Source organism: Belonocnema kinseyi, chromosome 4, assembly GCF_010883055.1.
Source record: "Belonocnema kinseyi isolate 2016_QV_RU_SX_M_011 chromosome 4, B_treatae_v1, whole genome shotgun sequence".
Lineage (NCBI taxonomy): Eukaryota > Metazoa > Arthropoda > Insecta > Hymenoptera > Cynipidae > Belonocnema > Belonocnema kinseyi.
The window spans coordinates 19835926-19847812 of record NC_046660.1 but is presented as its reverse complement, the minus strand read 5'-3'; the positions used below and the strand labels follow the sequence as shown (position 1 = coordinate 19847812).

General features: G+C 21.6%; 1 protein-coding gene across 1 annotated transcript in view; it reads right to left on the bottom strand.

Moving 5' to 3' along the window:
* Positions 1–11478, bottom strand: part of LOC117171444 (transmembrane protein 161B) — a 59058-nt gene extending 47580 nt beyond the window's left edge. Inside the window, exons 1-3 of the mRNA XM_033358779.1 lie at positions 11271–11478; positions 4676–4779; positions 2201–2456 (exon numbers count right to left, since the gene is read on the bottom strand). Coding sequence (XP_033214670.1) covers positions 2201–2456; positions 4676–4779; positions 11271–11273 — 363 coding nt within the window. The 5' untranslated portion in view covers positions 11274–11478. The remainder of the gene's footprint in view (positions 1–2200; positions 2457–4675; positions 4780–11270) is intronic.
* Positions 11479–11887: the final 409 nt, after the last annotated feature.

The window sequence follows — 11887 nt, the reverse complement described above, 5'->3', positions numbered from 1 at the left end:
TATTTTGAAAATCCATACATTTGGTAGAAAATTAATGTTCTTGATGGAAAATTCAAATATTTCGTTGAAAATTCATGCATTTTGTTGAAAATCCATCCTTTTCGTAAAAAATTAAATTCACTAGTTAAAAAGTTATATATTTGATTAAAAGTTCGAATTTCTGGTATAAAATTAATCTTCTCATGGAAAAATAGAACTATTAACTTAGAAATTTATGTATTTTGTTAAAATCTCTGTAAAAGTTCCTATTTTTTGGAAGAAAAATAATATTTTTGGTAAAAAAATTCAACAATTTAATTAAAAATGTATGTATTTTGTTGAAAATCCATCTGTTTGGTAGGAAATTTATTTTCTTGGTGGAAAAACGTCACTATTTAGTTAAAAAATTATGTAATTTGTTACAAGTTCGTCTTTTCTAGCAGAAAATTAAACGTCTCAATAAAAAATTCGAAAATTTTGTTGCAAATTAATGTATTTTGTTGAAAATCGATATTTTTGGTAGAAAATTAATCTTCTTGGTGGAAAATTTCATGATTTAATTAAAAATTTACGTATTTGTTAAAAGTTCTTATGTTTTGGATAAAAATAATATTTTTAGTTAAAAATTCAACAATTTCATTAAAAATAAACTAATATTTTGAAAATCCTTCCATTTGGTAGAAAATTAATCTTCTTGATGGAAAATTCAAATATTTCGTTGAAAATTCATGCATTTTGTTTAAAATCCATCCTTTTCGTAAAAAATTAAATTCATTAGTTAAAAAGTTATATATTTGATTAAAGTTCGAATTTCTGGTATAAAATTAATCTTTTCATGGAAGAAAAATTAATAAATAGAAATTTAAATAAATTAAATAAAAAAAATATTAAATTTTTATTTAAATATTTAATATTAAATATTTTTAATAAAAAATTAAATAAATTAATAAATAGAAATTTATGTATTTTGTTAAAATCTCTGTAAAAGTTCCTATTTTTTGGAAGAAAAATAATATTTTTGGTAAAAAAATTCAACAATTTAATTAAAAATGTATGTATTTTGTTGAAAATCCATCTGTTTGGTAGGAAATTATTATTTTTCATATAAAATTAAATTTATTAGTTAAAAAGTTATATATTTTGTTAAAAGTTCGAATTTCTGGTAGAAAATTAATCTTCTGCATTAAAAATTAAAAAAATTAGATTTAAAATTAATGCATTTTGTTAAAAATCCATCTTTTTGGTAAAAAATTAATTTTCTTGTTAGAAAATTAAACTCTTCAGTTAAAAAGTTATATATTTTGTTCAAAATTCATCTGTTTCGTAGAAAATTAATCCTCTTCGTAAAAAATTAAGCTAGTAAATCTATTAAAAATTTATGTTATTTGTTGAAATTTCGTCTTTTTAGTAGCACATAATTTTCATGTTTAAAAATTTAAACATTCCGTAGAAAATCCATTTGTTTTTTTAGAAAATTAGTCTTCTTGGTGGAAATTTTCACTGTTCAGTTAAAAATTTATATATTTTGTTAAAAAATCCTATTTTTTGGAAGAGAAAAAAATATTTTTGGTAAAAAAATTCAACAATTTGTTTAAAAATGTATTGTTATTTGTTATAAATCCGTCTTACTGGTTTAAATTTATTCTTCTTGGCAAAAAATCAACAATTGGGTTAAAAATTTGCATATTTTGCTGAAAATCCATCTGTTTGGTACAAAATTAATCTTCTTAGTGAAAAATTCAACTAGTGAAACTATTAAAAATTTATGTAATTTTGTAGAAAGATCGTCTTTTCTAACTATTTGTTTAAAAATGTATGCATATTGTTCATAATTCATATTGTTTCGTGAAAAAATTAATCTTCCGTGTTAGAAAATTCCACTTTTTTGTATAAAAATTTAACTACTTCATTCAAAGTTCAACTAATTTGTTAATTATAATATTTATATTATTATTATATATTATATAAATTATGTTTTTCATGAAAGAAATAGGGGCATTAGCGAACAATTTTAAGAAAAAAAGTGTCTTTGATGTAATTTTTTCGAAATCATAGCAAAATAAAAAAATAAAATCTAAATTAATAATAAAAAATAAAATAATAAAGAGAAATTTACTTTGGCTATAAAAATCTAGAAAAGAAATCAGGAGGTAAATAAAAAAAGAATACGTAAAAAGGGAGTATTAAAACCTAAAAATGGAAATTTGTAAAAAAAATTCACCTCTGTTAAACTATAAACGACTCCAGTGTAAATTGAAAAGTCCATGAGCCACACATAATCCGTGTAAAATTTTAAATGCACAACATCCATTGTTGAAACTTTTGCATTTTCTAGAGTGATATCTAAATTTCGAGGAATTTGAAATACGTCCGCAGCCTTACCGTTTTCAGCGTGTTTACCCTTTTTTGTTTTTTCTTTCTGTATTCCTGCTACAGTTCTTAACTCTTGATCCGTTGGATATAAAAAACGCGTCAATCTAAAATTATAATTGTAATATAATAAAATTCTTATAAAATCGAAAAATAATAATTTTTTTTTCCTTTAAAAAATCAAGAATCTAACTTTTTTGACCTAAAACTCAAACTTTCAAAGAGATGAAAACTTTTATTAAAACCAAGATTTTCATCGCCGGAAAAAAATCCCAGTTTATTTCCAGTTGGTAACATTTTTTCCAGTCATTGAAATTCAAAAATTTTTAATGTCAAGCTGGAAATTTTTTCATTTAGAGTAATCAAAACTAAACTACAATTTACTTATATTTATTTAAATTTATAATTAAAACTTATAAATTTTATTATTTATTTATATGAATGTTTATATTTGTAAAATTATAATATAATTAATTGATTATTCTCAAAAAAAAATTTCAATGATTTCAGTAAAATTACTGTGAATTAAAAGCATTTTACATAAAAAACAATTAAAAAATTACATAAAAAACAATTTTAAAATATGAAAATATCAATTGAATTCAATAAATTTGCAACCAATTGAGAAAAATTCAAAGAAATTAAAAAGAATTTTAAACATAAAATACTTCAAGATGCATTTAACAAAAGAAAAAACAAGTAAATTAAAAAATGCTAAGAGAATTAAACAAAATGAAGAGAATTTCAAGAAAATAGATCATTTCTTGTCAAGTGGTTGTTTTTTTAAACAAATAAAAATACTATTACATTTTTTGTTGGCCAATTTTTTTTTTACTGTTGTATTTTATTAAATATTCTTGTAATATAAATTCAAAATAAAATTTGTAAGTCACTCACGAATTTTAGGTAGGTATTTTTAAAATCTTTTTGAGATCTTTTTAAATATTTGAAATCGTTGCGAAATCTTTCAAATCCTTGTTTAATCTTTGTGAAATTTCTTTAAAATGTTTATGGGATGTTGTAAATCACTGTGAAATTTTTATGTCTTTGTGAGATGCTTGAAATTTTTCAATCTTTGAGATATCTTTGCAATCTTTAAGAATGTGAAATATTTTCAAAACTTTGAAATCATTCGAAATTTTTTTCATTTTTACCATTTTTGAGATCTTTAAAAACTTTGTCGAATGTTTTCAAAGTATGAGATATGAAAAATCTGTTAAATTTTTTTAATATCTGTGAAGTCTTTGAAATCTTTAAAAACCTTAAAACCATTGTGACATTTTTTGTATTTTCAATTTTTTTTAAATCTTTAAAATCTTTGTCGAATCTTTTCAAAGCTTTGAAATCTTCATGAAATAGTTTGTAATCTGAAAAAGTCTTTTGAAAACGTTTTAAATCTTTACGAAATCTTTGAAATTCTTGTGAGATTTTTGAAATCTTTGTGAAATTTGGACATCTTTGTTACTACTTTTGAATGCTTTGTAAAATTTGTTTAATCATTGTTTTTTGAATTTTAATTGTATATTTTTTTATAATTTGATATTTATAACTAATTTTATATTTATATATACTTTTATTTGTTTTTAAAACCTTTTTCAAAGTTTTAAAATAGTTGTTAAATTTTTGAAACCTTTTTGAAATATTTTAATATTTTTATGGGATGTTGTAAATCACTGTGACATGTTTTATACCTTTGAGAGACGTTTGAAATTTCTCAATCTTTGAGATATCTTTGGAATCTTTAAGAACGTGAAATATTTTCAAAGCTTTGAAACCTTTTTTGAAATAATTGAAATCATTATAAAATCTGATGATATATTTGTGAAATGTATTAAATCTATGTACATTTTTAAAAATCTTTTTGAAATCTTTGGAATCCTTAAAAAACTTTGACAAACCTTTGAAATTTTTGTGAAATATTTTTCATCATTATGAAATCTTTGAGAGATATTTGAAAGTTCTAAATCTTTGAGATATCTTTGGAATCTTTAAGAACGTGATACATTTTTAAAGCTTTGAAATCATTGCGAATTTTTTTTAATTTTTAATCTTTTTGTGATCTTTAAAAACTTTGTCGAATGTTTTCCAATTTTTTTAAATCTTTGTGAAATCTTTTGAAATAATTTAAATATTTTAAATTTTCCGGTTGTGAGATCTGGCTAAATATCTAAAATCATCGCGAAATTTTTCCAAGCTTTGTGAAATCTTTTCAAACCTTTTGAAATATGTCGAATCTTTTAAACTGTTTAAAATAATTGAAAATCCCTGTTTCTTTTTTAAGTAACCAATTATTAATCTCAATAAAAATCATCAATTATTTACGTACCCAGTTGAGCAAAGAAGCCACCTAGCGAATGAGAAATGGGGACTCAATTTTTGAATTACGCTCACCATTACCAAAGTAATCACCAATTGTGCTCCTAATAATGCCTAAAATATAAAAACAATTTTCATTTTTTTACACACTTATAAATAAAAAACATTATAGAGAACTCAAAAAATGACTAAATACGATAAAAATCTTCTAATTTACGTAATATTATATTACGCAAAAATCCGAGGCGGCGGAGCCCCAGAAGACAATGCCCCCCCCCCCCCTAAAACTGAATCATTAAATAGATCAGATTTTTTTAATTTTTTCGAAAATCTAATTGAAATCTTTGTGAAATAATTGAAGTATTTGTAAAATCATTGAAATATTTATGACATTTTTGTCAAATCTTTCAAAATTTTGACGAAATATTTCATAATATTTATGAAATTATTAAAATTTTTGTGAAATAATTGAAATCTTTATGCACTCTTTTAAATAAAAATTAATGCGAAATCTTTGAAATCCTTAGAAAATAATTGAAGTCTTTGTGAAATCTTTCTGATATCTTTAGAAATCTTTTCCATATTTTTTTAATATTTCGTATTATTTGTAAAATTATTGAAATCATTTAAGCCTTTGAGAAATCATTTTAATCTATCGAAATATTTGCAAAACATTTAAAATCCTTGTAAAATATTTGAAATATTTGTCAAATAATTAAAATTATTTTAAGATATTTCCTTAGAATATAAAGAATATAAAGAAAAAATCTTTGTAAAATATTTGTGATATATTTGGAATTTTTTTCAATATTTTTTCAATATTTTGTAATAGTAGTAAAATTATTTGGACCATTAAAGCCTTTGTGAAATCTGTTTAATCTTTGTGAAATATTTCAAATCTTTGCGAAATATCTGGAATTTGTAAAATCAGTAAAATATTCGAAAAATCTTTGAAATCTATACGAAATTTTCCTGAAATATTTTTAATCTGTCCGAAATATTTGCTAAATATTTGAAATCATTAGAAAATAATTGAAATCTTTGAGAAATCTTTCTGGTATCTTTGGAAATCTTTTCAATATTTTGTAAAATTAGTAAAAATTTTAAAATCATTGATTTTTTTGTGAAATCTTTTTAATCTATTTGAAATCTTTGCAAAATATTTAAAATCCTTGGAAAATAATTTGAATCTTTTTAAAATGTTTGAAATATTGTTGAAATTATTAAAATATTTGTGAAATCCTCGGGAAATCGTTGAAATCTTTGTGCACTCTTTGCAATTTTTTTGAATTAATTGAAATTTTTCAGATACATTTTCAATATTTTTAAAATATATGTGAAATTATTGAAGCCTTTGTAAATTTTTTTTAATCCATCCGAAATCTTTGCGAAATATTTGAAATCCTTGTGAAATAATTCAAATCTTTGGGAATATTTGAAATCTTTTAAATCCATAAAAAAGAATTGAAATCTTTCTCATATCTTTTCAATATTTTTGAAACGTTTGTGAAATTATTAAAGTTTGTGTGAAATCTGTTTAATCTATCCAAAAACTTTAAAAAATATTTAAAATCCTTGTGAAATAATTCAAATCTTTTTAAAAATTTTGAAATATTTTTTAAATTATTAAAATATTTGTTAAATCCTTGGGAAATCGTTGTGCACCCTTTGTAAACTTTGCAAAATAGTCGAAATATTTTATAAACGTTTGAAATCATTAAAAAAATATTGGGAAATAATTAAAATAATTTAAAAATCTTTCTGAAATATTTGAAATTTTTGTAAAATTAGTGAAATCTTTAGAAAATCATTGAAGTCTGTGAAATGTTTGATAATATTTTGGAAATTATTAAAATCTTTGTGAAATCCTTGGCAAGTCTTTATGAAATCTTTACGAAATATTAAAAATCTTGGCAAATTATTAAAATCTTTCTAAAATCTTCAAAAACATTTGGTAATATTTGTGAAATTCTTCTGAATTAATTGAAATCATTGTTAAATATTTCTGATATCTTTGGAATTAAAAAAATATATTTGTAAAATTATTTAGATCATTGAAGTCTTTGTGGAATCTTTTTAATGTTTGTGAAATCTTTCTGATATCTTTGGAAATCTTTTCAACATTTTGTAATATTTTTGAAATGATTGAATCTTTTAAATCTTTTGAAAATAATTGGAAACTTTCTAATATTTTTAAAATATTTGTGAAATTATTCATATCACGGAAGTTTTTATGAAATCCTTTTAATTTATCCGACATTTTTGCAAAATATTTGAAATCACTACGAAATCTTTAGGAAATCATTAAAGACTTTCTAAAATCGTTTTAATCTTTCCGAAATTTTTTTAATATTAAGAAAATAATTGAAATATTTGTGAAATATTTCGAATATATTTGGAAACCTTTTCAATATTTGTTAAATTTTTGAAATATTTGTGAAATTATTGAAATCATGGAAGTTTTTGTGAAATCTCTTTAATCGATCCGAAATCTTTGCAAAATATTCGAAATATTTTTCAAATATTTGAAATCATTAAAAAATCTTTGGGTAATAATTAAAATACTTTTAAAATCTTTATGAAATATTTATGAAATTAGTGAGATCTTTTTAATCTTTTTTAAAAGATTTGAATTATTTCAAATATTTTGAATATTTAGCGAAGATTTCAAAGATTTCAAAGAGATTTTTCAAAGATTTTAATGATTCCCCAAAGATTTCGGATAGATTAAAAATATTACATACAAATGTCATATATATTTTAAAGAGTGCACAAAGATTTCATATATTTTCCAAATATTTTTGATATATTAAAAATATTTCACAAAAACTTCCATGATTTTAATAATTTAACAAATATATCAGAAAGATTTCAAAGATTTTTATAATTTCAAAAACCTTTCAAAAGTGTTTCAAAGATCTTAAAAAGACTTCAATTATTTAACAAGGATTTCAAATATTTTGTAAAGATTTCGGATAGATTAAAAAGATTTGATAACAAATTCAATTATTTCAATTATCCCACAAACATTACAAAATATTTGGTAAATATTGAGAAGATTTTCAAAGATATCAGAATGATTTTACAAAGATTTAAATTTTTTTCTAAGGATCTCATATATTTAAAAAAAGATGGAAAAGATTTTGGATAGATTTCAATTATTTCCTGAGGATTTCACAAAGATTTCAGATAGGTTTTAAAGATTGCACAAAGATTTCAATGATTTCAAGAAGATTTAAATAATTTCAAAAATATTTCAAAGATTGCAGAAAAATTATATAAAGATTTAAATTATTTCACAAAGACTTTATATATTTTGCAAAGATTTCACATAGATTAAAAATATGTCATAAAAATTTCAATGATTTTAATCATTTGACAAATATTACATAAAATTGGAAAAATATTGAAAAGATTTCCAGAAAATATCAGAAAGACTTCACAAAGATTTGTATTATTTTCTAAGGATCTCATATATTTGAAATATTTAGAAAAGTTTTCGGATAGATTTCAATGATTCCACATTTATTTCAATGATTTCCTCAAGATTTCACACATATTACCCAATATTTTGCAAATGTTTCCAAAACATTTTTAATATTTCGAAAAGATATCAGAGATTTCTCAAAGATTTTGGATAGATTAGAAATATTGCATATTATGTTTGCAACTATAAATATTTGAATTAAAATAAAAGCACTAAATTTAACGCAATGATTACCCAAAGATTTCAATAATTTCAAAAATATTTCAAATATTTCTAAAGATTTGAAAACGATTTTAATCATGTCACACAGATTTCAAATGTTTTGCAAAGATTTCGGATATATTAAAAAGATTTTAGAAAGTCTCCAATGATTTCCTAAATATTTCACCAATATTTCAAGTATTCCAGAAAGATTTTAAAATATTTTAAACATTTCCCAAAGATTTCAAATTTCCATGATTTAAATAATTTCACAAATATTTCAAAAATATTAGAAAGTTTCCAATTACTTTTCTAAAGATTTAAAAGATTTCAATTATTTGCTAAAGATTTCAATTAATTTAGAAAAATTTCATATAGATTACAAAGAGTGCCAAGCGATTTCAATTAATTCATAAATATTTTAATAATTAAAACAATATTTTAAATATTTTAAACAGATTCGAATTATTTCACAAGGATTTCAAATATTTAGCAAAGATTTCGGATAGACTAAAAAGAGTTCCTAAAAACTTCAATCATTTCAAAAATATTAAAAAATATTGAAAAGATTTCCAAAGATATCAGAAAGATTTCACAGAAATTTTAATTATTTCACAAAAATTAAAAAGATTTCACAAAGATTTCAATGATCTAAATAATTTTACAAATATTTTCTTTAAATCCCAAAGATATCAGAAATATTTTAAAAAGATTTCATTTAATTCAGAAGAATTTCAGCTAAATTTCAGAGTATCACAAAAATTTCAATAATTTCAGAAAGATTTAAAAATAATTTCACAAATATTACCAAATATTTTTAAAGATTTTAGAAAGATTTTAATAATTTGCCAATATTTAACAAAGATTTCAATTAATATCAGAAGAGTTTCAGATAGATTTCAAAGAGTATCACAAAAATTTCAATGATTTCAGAAAGATTTCAAAATAATTTCATAAATATTACCAAATATTTCAAATATTTTTGAAGATTTCAGAAATATTTAAATAATTTGCAAAAGATTTGTAATGTTTCGTAGAGATTTCATAAAAACTTGCCAAGGATTTCACAAAGATTACAATAATTTCACAAATATTATCAAACATTTTACAGACAATTAATTCAGAAGAATTTCAGATAGATTTTAAAGAATATAAAAAAAAAATTAAATGATTTCAGAAAAATTTCAAAATAATTTCACAAACTTTACCAAATATTTTTGAAGATTTCAGAAATATTATAATAATTTGCAAAAGATTTTTAACATTGCTTAAAGATTTCATAAAAACTTGCCAAGGATTTCACAAAGATTTCAATAATTTCACAAATATTATTAAATATTTCCTAAAGATTTCATTAATTTTACAAAAAATTGAAATATTTCAGAAAGATTTTTAAAGTATTTTAATTATTTCCAAAAGATTTTTTTAACGATTTCACAAGGATTTCTACAATTTTGCAAAGATTTCAGATTGAAAATATTTCACAAAAACTTTCATGATTTCAATAATTTCAATTATTTGCTATAGATTTCCATTAATTCAGAAAATTTCATATAGATTCATAAATATTTCAATAATTAAAATAATATTTTAAATATTTTAAACAAATTCGAATTATTTCACAAGGATTTTAAATATTTAGTAAAGATTTCGGATAGATTGAAAAGAGTTAATAAAAAATGCAATCATTTCAAAAATATTACAGTTTTTTTTTTAATATTGAAAATATTTCCAAAGATATCAGAAAGATTTTAATTATTTCACAAAGATTAAAAGATTTTACAAAGACTTCAGATAATCTAAATAATTTTACAAATATTTTTTAAAAATTCAAAAGTTATCAGAAATATTTAACAAAGATTTCAATTATATTCCAAGGATTTCAAACATTTACCGCAATTAATTCAGAAGAATTTCAGATAGATTTCAAAGAGAATCACAAAAATTTCAATGATTTCAGAAAGATTTCAAAATAATTTCACAAATATTACCAAATATTTTTGAAGATTTCAGAAATATTTAAATAATTTGCAAAAGATTTGTAATGTTTCGTAAAGATTTCATAAAAACTTGCCAAGGATTTCACAAAGATTACAATAATTTCACAAATATTATCAAACATTTTACAGACTGCAAGGATTTCCTAAAGATTTCATTAATTTTACAAAAAATTGAAATATTTCAGAAAGATTTTTAAAGTATTTTAATTATTTCCAAAAGATTTTTTTAACGATTTCACAAGGATTTCTACAATTTTGCAAAGATTTCAGATTGAAAATATTTCGCAAAAACTTCCATGATTTCAATAATTTCACAAATATTTCAAAAATATTGAAAATATATAAATAATATAATATTTTCTAAAAAATTGTATTTAGATTACAAAGATTTCACGAATATTTTCATGATTTAAATAATTTCACAAATATTGAAAATATTTCCAAATATATGAGAAATATTTTAGAAAGATTTGAATTATTTTCCTAAAGATTTCACAAATATTCCCAAATATTAAACTAATATTTGTCAATATTTGTGAAATTATTGACATCTTTTAATCTGTCCAAAATATTTGGCAAATAATGAAAATCTTTCTGAAATATTTTTCATAATATTTGTGAAATTATTGAAATTTATGTAGAATTTTCGCACAGTATAATATTATTATACAATGAAAAAATGGTGTCATTAAATATTATAAGCCTAGGACCCTGCCCTCACCCAGCAAAAAACTCCGCCGCTTCAGCCAAAAATAAAATTGTACAAATACAGTTTAGTCTCTTGATAATTTCACCCCAAAATTAGTCAAAATTGTTCGGTGAGGTTAGAAACGAAATTAAATCTTTAAAACTAACCTAGTTTTTTAAATCAAATTTTGTAATAAATAAATAAAAAAATAAAAATTCATGTTACTTACCATGGTGAAAGAGGAGCGTCGATGATTTGTTTAAAAAGTCCGACATGTACTGGTCCCGAAAAAGTGATTAGAATAGATTTATGGAAAACAATAATTCTTTATAGTGACTTTTAATGTTTCCTTTAATAATAGGCATTGGAGGTGCTATTTTTAAATTGTTAAATTTATAAATAGGATACATTCCAAAACGAGCTCGTAGCACCTCCCTTCCTGGCTGGCTGGCTGCGTTTACTAGCGATTATGTCGTCTGCTAGACAGCTGGGTGTTACCAGGTGTTGCATGAGAAAGTCACCAGATAGCGCTGCCGCAGGTGCAAAAGAGCGCGACTTTTTAAAACTGGTCTTCTGCTCGACGAAAATTTTTATTTAACTGAATTTCAGATATTTGTAATATATTATCAGAAAACTTTCACTAAAAACGGAATATTCCTTGAAATTAAACTGTTGCGAGAAATGAAGGTTTTCAGTACAGAACTAGGTAACCAACTCTACAAAAGGGTTGAATTTTCGATTTGATAATATGATTTTTAAACCAAAAAGTACATTTTCTACCAAAAAGCTATTTTTTTTATCAAAATAGTTTAATTTTGAGATAATTAGTTAAATTGAAACCTCAAA